The sequence below is a fragment of the Nerophis ophidion genome, linkage group LG09 (genome assembly GCF_033978795.1).
Source record: "Nerophis ophidion isolate RoL-2023_Sa linkage group LG09, RoL_Noph_v1.0, whole genome shotgun sequence".
NCBI lineage: Eukaryota > Metazoa > Chordata > Actinopteri > Syngnathiformes > Syngnathidae > Nerophis > Nerophis ophidion.
Window position 1 is genome coordinate 53,213,107 of NC_084619.1, and position 13,674 is coordinate 53,226,780.

The following is a 13,674-nucleotide window of genomic DNA, read 5'->3' on the forward strand; positions in this document are numbered from 1 at the left end:
TTTTCAAATGATGCTACAAATTAGCAGTGCCGCTACTTTTTGTAGCAACGGTTTTGCCGCATAATTTTTCAACATATTCCAGATTGAAGCCAAACCACCGCCAGACGATGCACCCGTTGCTGTTTTTCTTGGGAATTAATTCTTCCTCCATTTGTTACCAGATTCGCATTTTCTCTCTCGCGTATTAACACTCGCTATGCACCGTTAGCATCACAGCTAATGTTACTCATGTAGCTACCTCTCTGCTCGGGGAGGGCATGTGACGTTGCACGCGTGGCGTATGTAAGAAGGTGCGCTTGTTTATGACTCTGTGAGAAGGAGAGACAAGAAAGAGTGGGAAACGCATGCAGTGTAATGCCCGCAGCTAAAAGCAACTGTGTGAGAACATATACTCGAATATCACGATATAGTCATTTTCTATAATGCACAGAGACACACCCGCGATATAATGAGTATATCGATATGTCGCCCAGCTATATGCACAGCATTCGCTAAAAAACATATACATTTAATACTTTCATTATATCTTGATCATGTTGACACAATCTAGCTGTGTCCCGAGAACGACCACGTCCTCAACGCACTGTAGCGTTCTTGCTAGCGGCTAACGTCCCTCCACAGTGCAAAACCACTTCTAAGTCAGCGATCCTTGCCTCGATTTAACGGTTTCCGACATGTAACATTATCAATGGAGGACAAAGAACATATAAATATGCAACACAACACACTGTAGAGGGATACATTAGGCCATGCTAACCGCTAAGCTAAAGCTCTTGAATGAATGAAACGGAGGTGGGCAAATTTATACAAAAAAATTGACAGAAACGGAATCTATATAACTACAGTAGTTATATAGATTTTGTATTGTAATAAAATCTTTAGTCGTTTTTGTGATTGTTTAAAAACGCAGGTAATAAGTCCCCGGACACAGTAAGACTCTTTGGGAAAAAACAAAGGGTAATTTAAATATCTAGTTGGCTTCCTCCCACTTCCAAAGACATGCACCTGGGGATAGGTTGATTGGCAACACTAAATTGGCCCTAGTGTGTGAATGTGAGTGTGAATGTTGTCTGTCTATCTGTGTTGGCCCTGTGATGAGGTGGCGACTTGTCCAGGGTGTACACCGCCTTCCGCCCGATTGTAGCTGAGATAGGCGCCAGCGCCCCCCGCAACCCCGAAAGGGAATAAGCGGTAGAAAATGAATGGATGGATGGATGGATAGTTGATATTTTCACACTGCCATTTACTGGTCTGTTCTGATTCTAATTGTGATAAAAAATGCTATCATTTAATAATTTAGAAAATTTGAAGTATCAGAAACAACATTGGTATGGCCAATATAGCCCCTGTAACTACTTAGTGCTGGAACGATGCTCATATTTCTAGTATCATCCAAAACTAATGTAAAGTGTCCAAACAACTGCAAAATACGTGTTTATTACATTTTAACAGAAGTGTGGATACCCTCTCTTCCGCCCGATTGTAGCTGAGATAGGCACCAGCGCCCCCCACAACCCCGAAGGGAATAAGCCGAAGGAAATGGATGGATGGATGGATGGATGGATAGAACCATGTTACAACAGAAAATATACAGATATTAACAGTAAATTAGCAGGTAGATTACTAATAGTTTTAAGAAAAAAATACAATCGGAAATGATGTAATTCAGTGTTTAACCACTGTTAGGCCACGATTGCCCCCCTAGAGACCCCTAGGAAATATCTGTTTCTCATCTGTGGTCCATATGGGCTGTCTCGGTACTCAGTTGTAAGACACTTTTCCACCACTTGTGGTAGTAATGACAATATCAAACAAACAGAAGAAGTCTGGAGCTAAAGTCAAAGAGAAGTTTCTTAAAGCACAAAAAATATGACTTAAGTGGTAAAGCCTTATCATTAACACATTGATTTTATCGACAGTTTAATTAATGTGATGAGGTGGCGACTGTATGACGCCTTCCGTCTGAATGCAGCTGAGATAGGCTCCAGCGACCTCCCGCGACCCCAAAAGGGACAAGCGGTAAAAAATGGATGGATGGTTACTTAAGAAACATAATAATGATTACTTTATTTTAGCAAAAAATAATTGTATGTAAATGTATTTTTGTCCGAGGAACAGTGTGGTTTTCGTCCTGGTCGTGGAACTGTGAACCAGCTCTATACTCTCGGCAGGGTTCTTGAGGGTGCATGGGAGTTTGCCCAACCAGTCTACATGTGCTTTGTGGACTTGGAGAAGGCATTTGACCGTGTCCCTCGGGAAGTCCTGTGGGGAGTGCTCAGAGAGTATGTGGTATCGGACTGTCTTATTGTGGCGGTCCGTTCCCTGTACGATCAGTGCCAGAGCCGGCAGTAAGTCGAACACATTTCCAGTGAAGGTTGGACTCCGCCAAGGCTGTCCTTTGTCACCGATTCTGTTCATAACTTTTATGGACAGAATTTCTAGGCGCAGTCAAGGCGTTGAGGGGTTCCGGTTTGGTAACCGCAGGATTAGGTCTCTGCTTTTTGCAGATGATGTGGTCCTGATGGCTTCATCTGACAGGGATCTTCAGCTCTCGCTGGATCGGTTCGCGGCCGAGTGTGAAGCGACCGGAATGAGAATCAGCACCTCCAAGTCCGAGTCTATGGTTCTCGCCCGGAAAAGGGTGGAATGCCATCTCCGGGTTGGGGAGGAGACCCTGCCCCAAGTGGAGGAGTTCAAGTACCTAGGAGTCTTGTTCACGAGTGAGGGAAGAGTGGATCGTGAGATCGACAGGCGGATCGGTGCGGCGTCTTCAGTAATGCGGACGTTGTACCGATCCGTTGTGGTGAAGAAGGAGCTGAGCCGGAAGGCAAAGCTCTCAATTTACCGGTCGATCTACGTTCCCATCCTCACCTATGGTCATGAAGTTATGACCGAAAGGACAAGATCACGGGTACAAGCGGCCGAAATGAGTTTCCTCCGCCGTGTAGCGGGGCTCTCCTTTAGAGATAGGCTGAGAAGCTCTGCCATCCGGGAGGAGCTCAAAGTAAAGCCGCTGCTCCTTCACATCGAGAGGAGCCAGATGAGGTGGTTCGGGCATCTGGTCAGGATGCCACCCGAACGCCTCCCTAGGGAGGTGTTTAGGGCACGTCCAACCGGTAGGAGGCCACGGGGAAGACTATGTCTCCCAGCTGGCCTGGGAACGCCTCGGGATCCCCCGGGAAGAGCTAGACGAAGTGGCTGGGGAGAGGGAAGTCTGGGTTTCCCTGCTTAGGCTGTTGCCCCCGCGACCCGACCTCGGATAAGCGGAAGATGATGGATGGATGGATGGATGTATTTTTGTCAGTTATTTACAAATCCCTTCTTTTGCAGTTAATTTGGTTAGTAATTATTTTCCCTGAATCAGCCTGGCCTAAGCTTAAACTTTATGTGTTAAATAAATAATAATCTTTGTGATTAACACATAGTTTCAGGTCATTGAACAAGATTGCAAACTGTAAATAGGTCAGATGTAATTATTGAATACCATTGATAATATAAATCAGGAGTAAGGTAACTAATTCAGTGTTAATATTTGAGTAGTGGAAAAGTTGGGTCATGAGGTCAAAAAGGTTGGAATACCCTGATGTAATATGTTAGTGCATACTGTATGTCAGCAGCCAAACTAGGAGCTATTGTAACCCGTTTTAAATTGATTCTATTTTCATTAACATACCAAATAATATAATGTGGTACAGTGGGGCAAAAAAGTATTTAGTCAGCCACCGATTGTGCAAGTTCTCCCACTTAAAATGATGACAGAGGTCTGTAATTTTCATCATAGGTACACTTCAACTGTGAGAGACTGAATGTGAAAAAAAAAAATTATTTTATTTGTAAATTATGGTGGAAAATAAGTATTTGGTCAACCATTCAAAGCTTTCACTGATAGAAGGTGGTTTTGGCTCAAAATCTCACGATACATGGCCCCATTCATTCTTTCCTTAACACGGATCAATCGTCCTGTCCCCTTAGCAGAAAAACAGCCCCAAAGCATGATGTTTCCACCCCCATGCTTCACAGTAGGTACGGTGTTCTTAGGATGCAATTCAGTACTCTTTTTCCTCCAAACACGACGAGTTGAGTTTATACCAAAAAGTTCTATTTTGGTTTCATCTGACCACATGACATTCTCCCAATCCTCTGCTGTATCATCCATGTATCCATTTTGGTATAAACTCAACTCGTCGTGTTTGGAGGAAGAAGAATACTGAGTTGCATCCCAAGAACACCATACCTACTGTAAAGCATGGGGGTGGAAACATCATGCATTGGGGCTGTTTTCCTGCTAAGGGGACAGGGCGATTGATCCGTGTTAAGGAAAGAATGAATGGGGCCATGTATCGTGAGATTTTGAGCCAAAACCTCCTTCCATCAATGAGAGCTTTGAATGGTTGACCAAATACTTATTTTCCACCATCATTTACAAATAAACTCTTTAAAATTCCTACAATGTGAATTCCTGGATTTTCTTTTCACATTCTGTCTCTCACAGTTGAAGTGTACCTATGATGAAAATTACAGACCTCTGTCATCATTTTAAGTGGGAGAACTTTCACAATCGGTTGCTGACTAAATATGTTTGTGCCCCACTGTACAGTATATGTCGCTATTGCAGAAGGCAACAATATTTAAATCAGAATATAGTATTTAGGCCGTATAGCCCATCCAAAAAAAAAAAACATATATTAGTTAGTAATACTAGCTGTTGAAGCATGCCAACATGATCTGGTCCTCTGTTGTTTACCTCCACTCTGGCCTTGTAAAACTCGATGTCATGAAGCCTCTCCTTGCAGCGGCTCAGCTCGCTCTCCAGTTTGTCCACGCGGATGGCTTTTTCCCGGAGGGCGTCCAGCTCGTCGCGGTACGCCCGGGCCGAGCGGGCGTCCGACAGCAGCTGGTAGCTCTGCAGGAGTTGGCAGACCACTTGCATACATTAGAATGGATCGGGAGGTAGTTGGAAAATGTGCAACGTCCAATAAAAAAAGTTGAAATTCTGCCACTACTCAAATTTGACACAGTCAACAAAGTATTACGTTGGAACTTGGATTTACGAACGTCACTGGTTTGTGTACAGGGTTTGTGAATTCAAATGTTAGTATAATGAAGCAAATTTCTCTATAACAAGAATTTTAATATGAATAATGGATTCCAGCCTTGACAAGAGTCAATATTTTAGTTAAGGTTTTGTACACTTTGAACACAATATCCGGCACGTGAGCACTCAATTGAGAAAAAAAGGACAAAACTGTAGAAAAAAAGAGGAACATTTCTATTGGCAAAAAGTTCTGCCATGCTAGCCCTTCAAGAAATGTTTTAAAATCAAGACTACATTTCCTGCACTTTCTACACTATAATTTACCTTTTATCATCTACCCACCTTTTTTGGCTGTCTTTTTGACACTTACATGGCGCGGTTGGGAGAGTGGCCATGCCAGCAACCTGCAGGTTCCTGGTTCAATCCCCACCTTCTACCAACTTTGTCATGTCCATTTTGTCCTTAAGCAAGACACTTCACCCTTGCTCCTGATGGGTCGTGGTTAGGGCCTTGCATGGCAGCTCCCGCCATCAGTGTGTGAATGTGTGTGTGAATGGGTGAATGTGGAAATAGTGTATAAGCGCTTTGAGTACCTTGAAGGTAGAAAAGCGCAATACAAGTACAACCCATTTACCACATCATTTTTTAGTTTTTTTTAAGTACAGTAGGTAATTTACTAACATTATCATCATTAAAAATGTAATGTTAAATTGTATAACCTACATGCAAAGAGAACTCAGAAATTTGTTACCATTTGGCAACTCTTTTCTGTAGTGACCTCTGTTTACGACAGTCAGGTCAAAAGTATACCTTCTCCCTGGCTACTAATAAATGCTCTGGAACCACAACTGGTTCGGAACTAACAGTTCAAATTGTAATCATTCAAATATGATTAGCAGCAAAGTAGAAAGCCTTCAACGTTGGGGCTTGGAGAGGAACGCAGGCGACAACAAGTAAGCTAGTTAGATGTTGCTATGCTAACTAGCGAGCTTGTTTGCGCGCCCCTGTCATCTACCTGTCCTGCAATTCAGTGCAACATTTAGGCAAGAGGAACCGACTCTTCAACAAATTTTGTTTAGATCATATTTTTTTTATATATTGTAGTGGGTTTACATAATTCACCCACGGAACTTTTGTTATTGTTAGAGAGTTCCGGTCGAACTGGTTTTCACGAGTTACATTTGCGGTGTTGTGTGTTGTTGCAGTGAGAAGCCACAGATGTGTAGATACTGCTCGACTGCCAAGAAGAAAACAAAGTCTGAATGTCATTAAAATACGTGTTAATTACATTTTAACAGAAGTATAAATCAGAATATGTGACAGAAAGTACACATATATTAACAGTAAATTAGCAAAGAGAATAATAATAGTTTCGAGAAAATAACACAACTGGAAATTATGTACCATATTTTTCGGACTATAAGTCGCAGTTTTTTTCATAGTTTGGCCGGGGGTGCGACTTACACTCAAGAGCGACTTATGTGTGAAATTATTAACACATTACCGTAAAATATCAAATAATATTATTTAGCTCAGTTACGTAAGAGACTAGACGTATAAGATTTCATCGGATTTAGCAATTAGGAGTGACAGATTGTTCTGTATGTTATAGTTATTTGAATGGCTCTTACCATGATATGTTACGTTAACATACCAGGCACCTTCTCAGTTGGTTATTTATGTGTCATATGACGTACACTTATTCAGCCTGTTGTTCACTATTCTTTATTTATTTTAAACTGCCTTTCAAATGTCTTTCTAGGGACGGCGTGGCGCAGTGGGAGAGTGGCCGTGCGCAACCCGAGGGGCCCTGGTTCAAATCCCACAAAGTACCAACCTCGTCACGTCCGTTGTGTCCTGAGCAAGACACTTCACCCTTGCTCCTGATGGGTGCTGGTTGGCGCCTTGCATGGCAGCTCCCTCCATCAGTGTGTGAATGTGTGTGTGAATGGGTGAATGTGGAAGTAGTGTCAAAGCGCTTTGAGTACCTTGAAGGTAGAAAAGCGCTATACAAGTACAACCCATTTATCATTTATTTCTTGGTGTTGGGTTTTATCAAATAAATTTCCCCCAAAAATGTGACTAATACTTCAGTGCGACTTATATGTGTTTTTTTCCTTCTTTATTATGCATTTTCGGCAGGTGCAACTTATACTCCAAAGCGACTTATACTCCGAAAAATGCGGTTATACAGTGTTTCTTAACCACGAACTGGTGGGGCGCCAAAAAGTATCTGTTTCTTAGCTGTGGTCCGTATGGGCTGCAGCGGTAATTAGATGTAATACATTTTTCTACCACGTGTGGCAATACTAATAAAAGTCATAGGAAAGTTTATTTGACGCAAACGATATGGCAAAGTGGTGAAGCTGTATTTTCATTTACATATTAATTTCAATGACAGGTTAGTTAAGAAATGTATTTTATTATTACTAATAATTTTGTTGATTTATTTCTAAAACTGAGTGTCATTAAAACTATAAGCTCCATCTTTTGACACTCCTCCTTTGACTGCTGTCCTTACACGCTACAATATTTCATTAAAAAACGCGCAAGTGTCATTTTGATGCGAGAGTGAATGTTTAAAAACATGGCATTTCACAGGCCTGCAATATAAAGTGCTGTATATTACTACATACCAAACAGTCTTTGGCGGCCTCAAAAACGATCAGAAATCACAACAATCCTTAACTTTAACAACCACATTGCCGCAATATGAAACTTTTAAAAAGTAAAATCCACTTTACATTAAAATTGCCAAATGAGCAGCTGACAAGAGGAGAAAAATGAGCATACAGGGTGGGAGAAGGGATGCGGCCGTGTGCGTGCGCTCTTGGGAGAGGCGCCGTTGAACGAGAGGTAGCGTCTTCTCCCCCACTGTGCTTTAAGTCGACTTTTGGCATATCTTTCCGGAAAAGTCCTTTCTCATCACAATTAAAAACTTGCTGTTGTACTAAGCAGGCCTTTAATACAAGCAAGCAAAAAATTAATGAATGAAGCGTTTGTACAAAGAGACAAGTACGGTTCGCACACAGAGGCATATTGAACTCGATCTAATCGAAAAAGAGGGGTTCATAAATCCCCTGTATTTGAACAATATGCCTATTTTGGGGGTTGTTTGTGTAGCTGATTGTTAAAGAAATGTATCCACCTCGTTTACAACCTCTCCTCCTCGATTAGAGGCGACTCACACAGAATGAAACTCAGTGAGAAGCTGCTGCCAGGAGTTAAAAATAGCCGCAATAATTGCAGCTAACGAGCTACTGCACCAGCTAGTCAATTAAGAGCTGTGGAAAGAAGATACTCTGCACTACTACTGAGAATGTGTGCTTACCTCCTGCTGAAGCCTCTTGAGCTCCACCTCCATGTTCTCCAGCTCTTGCCGGGTGTCAAGGAGCTGCTCGCTCTTTTCCTCCCTAAAAAAAAAAAAACAAGTGACTGAAGTGAATTGTGCTGTACAGGTCAATACGTGCATTTTTACTCTCTTCCTGACCTGAATTTGACTCCTACTTCAACAACCTCCCTCTGCTGAGCATCAGCACGTTCAATAACACAACACAAAATGACAGTTACAACCAAAAGATAAACAGCAACCTGCATGTAAATCTGCCCCCCCGGGGGGACTCGAACCTCATGTTGCTTTACTGCGTTGTGCCTGTAGCTCTTTGGAACCTCGGCAAACATCTCAATAAGGGAATGGCATCCTTCGTAAAGACGAGACATTGCTTTCATCCATCCCTGTTTTTGTTTAAGAACTCAAACACCCCCCTTTCCCTCCCTTCGACATCCTTTCCCAAACGACAAACACCTGTCAGATCCTGCACGGCGTATTAGCTCCAGGCTCATATTTTAGATGCAGCTGGCTCCGCTGCTAACGGTTTAACATGTCTGGCGTTTGCCGCTAGTTTTAAAAAGAGCTTCCATTGTATGCATTTTTCGGAAATATTCAAACAAAGGAAAGGGTATTGGAATAAAATTCAAGACTAATTATGTATTAAATCAAAATAAAATACAACAATTGGACAATATAAAAACATGAAGTTCCTTTTTTGGGCAAAAGAAGACCAGATGAGAAAGGAAGCAAGAAACTGAGGAAGATTTATTGCCTCGACCTATAAACACATTATCATGGGACGGTCTGTGAATGTAGTTTGTTGTTAGACCTCTGTACTGTAAGTGGCGGTGGAAATCTCCCCTCAAGATTTGATTACAATTCAGGAACTATGATTCAAAGCAAACTACAACCAGCTATGCAAGAATGCACAACAATTCTTCTTAAAAACTGTTACTTAAAACATTTGTATGCACGCACAAGACTTAAAACCTTTAGTATATCTGTATGTGGAAATAAATCATGGAATGGATTAAGTAAATAAGTCATCAATGTTCTAATATGATCCAGTTAAAGAAACTGTTCAAACTCAAAGTGTTCACAAAGTACAATAAAGGAGAACTATGATAAACCTTTTTGAACTTTTTGATAAACTTATTCATCTCACTATATGACAGTGTTTTTCCACCTTTTTTGAGCCAAGGCACATTTTTTGCGTTGAAAAAATCCGGAGGCACACCACTAGCAGAAATCTTTAAAAAAACAAAACTCAGTTAACAATTAAAAAGTTGTTGTCGCAATTGTTGGATATGAATTCAAACCATAACCAACCATGCATCAAAATACTTCTCGTCTCAAAGTAGGTGTACTGTCACCAACTTTCACATCACGCCGTGACTTATTTAGAGTTTTTTGCTGTTTTCCTGTGTGCAGTGTTTTAGTTCTTGTCTTGCGCTCATATTTTGGTGGCTTTTTCTCTTTTTTGGGGATTTTCCTGTAGCAGCTTCATGTCTTCCTTTGAGCAATTTTTTCTGCATGTACTTTGTTTTAGCAATCAAGAATGTTTCAGTTGTTTTTATCCTTCTTTGTGGGGACATTGTTGATTGTCATCTAATGTTCGGATGTACTTTGTGGACGCCATCTTTGCTCCTGCAGTAAGTCTTTGCTTTTGACTGATTGATTGATTGATACTTTTATTAGTAGATTGCACAGTACAGTATATATTCCGTACAATTGACCACTAAATGGTAACACCCGAGTAAGTTTTTCAACTTGTTTAAGTCGGGGTCCACGTTAATCAATTCATGGTACAAATATATACTGTCAGCATAATACAGTCATCACACAGATTAATCATCATAGTACACACATTGAATTATTTACATTATTTACAATCCGGGGGGTGGGATGAGGAGCTTTGGTTGATATCAGTACTTCAGTCATCAACAATTGAATCAACAGAGAAATGGACATGAAACAGTGTAGGTCTTACTTAGTAGGATATGTACGGCCAGCAGAGAACATAGTGAGTTCAGATAGCATAAGAGCAAGTAAATACATTAGAAGTACATTTGATTATTTACATTAGGTTATTTATAATCCGGGGAGATGGGATGTAAATGGATGAGGGTATTAGTAAAGGGTTGAAGTTGCCTGGAGGTATTGTTTTAGAGCGATTTTGAAGGAATATAGAGATGCACTTACTTTTATACCTGTTGGGAGTGCATTCCACATTGATGTGGCATAGAAAGACAATGAGTTAAGACCTTTGTTTGATCGGAATCTGGGTTTAACGTGGTTTGTGGAGCACCCCCTTGTGTTGTGGTAATGGCAGTCATTTACGTTAAGGAAGTAGTTTTACATGTACTCTGGTATCAGGGTGATGTAGCGGCTTTTATAGACTAGGCTCAGTGCAAGTTGTTTTACTCTGTCCTCCACCCTGAGCCAGCCCACTTTGAAGAAGTGGGTTGGAGTGAGGTGTGATTTGGGGTGGAGGTCTAAAAGTAACCGGACTAGCTTATTCTGGGATGTTTGGAGTCTAGATTTGAGGGTTTTGGAGGTGGTGGGGTACCAGGAGGTGCAAGTGTAATCGAAAAAGGGTTGAATGGGAGTTCTCGCTAGAATCTTCAAGGTGCTTTTGTTGACCAGAGAGGAGATTCTGTAGAGGAATCTCGTTCTTTGGTTTACCTTTTTGATTATCTTGGTTGCCATTTTATCACAGGAAAGATTAGCCTCTAGAATGGAACCTAATTAGGTGATCTCATCTTTCCTGGTGATAACAATGTCACCCACTTTTATAGTGAAGTCACTGACTTTCTTAAGTTTGATATGGGACCCAAATAGGATGGATTCCGTTTGACCTAAGTGTATGGACAGCTTGTTGTCAGCGAGCCAGGTGCAAATATTAAGGAGTTCAGCACTGAGGATTTGTTCCACCTGTGACTTGTCCTTGCCGGATACCACCAGGGCCGAGTCATCCGCAAACAGGAACATCTCACAGTGGCATGCTGATGGCATGTCATTTACGTTTATTAGGAACAGTAAAGGTCCTTGTATACTGCCTTGGGGGACTCCACAGCTTACTGAGAGGAGAGGGGACACGGTGCCGTTCACCTTTACCACCTGTTTCCGCCCTTCTAAGTAAGATTGCATCCAGCTGGATGAGGTTTCATCGAATCCGATTGCTCTGAGCTTATCCAACAGTATAGCGTGGTTAACGGTGTCAAAGTCCTTCTGAATGTCCAGCATGACCATGCCGCAGTATTTGCCCGCGTCCACCTCATGTTTGATGTGGTCGGTATAGAGAAGGCATGTGTCAGTGGAGTGGTTAGTTCTGAAGCCGGATTGGAATTTGTACATTAGTTTATTAGTAGCAAGGTATCTATCAACTTGTTCATAAACTATTTTTTCCATTACTTTCGAAATGGAACTGAGAATAGAAACAGGTCGGTAGTTACCAGGTTCTAATTTGCTTCCTTTTTTATAAAGGGGGGTTACTCTAGCTATCTTGAAATCCTTGGGTACTTGGCCTTGTTTGATTATGAGGTTTATTATATGTGTGATTATTGGGGCAATGGTGGTGGCAGAGTCCATGAGGAATCTGGAGGGGATATTGTCAAGGCCGGTGGGCTTGTTTGGGTGGAGCGCGCTCAATTTATCAAGCACCTTGTTAGCTGAGACCATTTCTAATTTGAAATTGTTGTTGACTACTCCTAACTTTCTGTAGAAGGGTTTAATGTGTTCTACACCCGAGTGATGGGACAGCTTGTTAACTGTCGTCCAGCATTCGGTTTTTGTTTACTTTGTAGCCAGTTTAGTTTTAATTTCATTCTGCATAGCCCTCCCTAAGCTTCAAAGCCTTTTCTCAGGGGCACACAACTTTGGTTTATTTTTGGTTTAAGCATTAGACACCTAATTACCTGCACGCTGACTGCCGCTGTTTCCGACATCTACAAAGCAATTAGCTACCGGCTGCCGCCTACTGATATAGACGAGTATTACACTCTGCCAAGCTCTAGACACCACCGACACTAAACAACAACACATTATTTGCAGACTATAATTACTGGTTTGCAAAAAATATTTTTAACCCAAATAGGTGAAATTAGATAACCTCCCAGGGCACACCAGACTGTATCTCATTGTACACTACTGTGCCGCAGCACAGTGGTTGTAAAACACTGCTATATGAACTACAACTTGTCTCACTATTTATCTAATTGTTTTCATTTCATTAGTTATGGATAATACTGTGAACAAATTGAGAACAGGAAGTAAACAAAAATGTTAGGTAATGGAAAAGTGGTTGGATTACAGAAGCTCTGCTTCTTCCTACTCCTTTTCGAACATATTGTAAAGAAGAATTGAAAATTGTGATGTATCATGTTGTAATTAATTGCATGTTGGAAATAAGCTCTTATCAGATAGGCACCAGTGCCCCCCGCGACCCCAAAGGGAATAAGCGGTAGAAAATGGATGGATGGATGGATGGCATAAACCATTATACATTGATTATTGATGCATTTTTAAATGTATGTCTATATGTATGTAAGTTTACTTCCATTGACTGCTGACATATGCGGTAACATTTTCCGCCATTTACGGTTTTTCGTATGCATCGTGATTCGTAACTCTGCCTCTTAACACAGCCAAAATAAATACAAGAAGGAATCAGGTTTTCCAACTTTCTCGCTATATTTAGCGAATATTTAGACCCCTCCAGCTGCTTTTTATAAGTGACGGGAGCAAAATTTAGCAACTTATTTGTTTTTTTGGAGCATGGAATGAAAGCATGTCTCGCTATTAAAGGAAAAGTGCACTTTTTTTTTTTTTTTCCGCTTATGATTCCCAATCCTTGTGTAAGACAGGAACATACTGTACATGTTTTTCTTTTTTATGCATTCTAATTTGTAATACACGGCAAAGTACAAGGTGGCTAACAACAGGAGTAAAAAATAAAAACATTCCAAAACCCCCAACAATACTTTATTTACATCATGACATAAATATTAACGAAGTGTTATCAATATTGTTATTATAATCGCTAAGTTACACAGAGGAACTACTTTTAGAGGCACCGTGATTACAGAGACCTAACTCGGCTTTTTTGCTATTGACAAACTGAATTGCTAAGCTGCTGCATCGATCGCCTCTGAGTTGGTAAAAGTTAATTCTCGATTAAAATCATGCATTTCACGTGTATAGTAAACGTTTGTGGCCATAAATCAAGAAGTTGGTCAACTTTGACATCAACTTAGACCTGGAGATGGCAAGAGAGACATGGAAAGATGCTCGTTGGGTTTTTTTTTTT

General features: G+C 41.1%; 1 protein-coding gene across 7 annotated transcripts in view; it reads right to left on the reverse strand.

Annotated features, from left to right (window-relative positions):
- Positions 1 to 13,674, reverse strand: part of LOC133559457 (girdin-like) — a 183,008-nt gene that overhangs the window by 49,701 nt on the left and 119,633 nt on the right. For all 7 annotated transcript variants that reach the window (XR_009808177.1, XM_061911231.1, XM_061911229.1 and 4 more), the window contains exons 9-10: positions 8,367 to 8,448; positions 4,745 to 4,903 (exon numbers count right to left, since the gene is read on the reverse strand). Coding sequence is in view for 6 of the 7 variants with exons in the window: in XM_061911231.1 (XP_061767215.1) it covers positions 4,745 to 4,903; positions 8,367 to 8,448 (241 nt within the window). In the remaining variant the exon portion in view is untranslated. The remainder of the gene's footprint in view (positions 1 to 4,744; positions 4,904 to 8,366; positions 8,449 to 13,674) is intronic.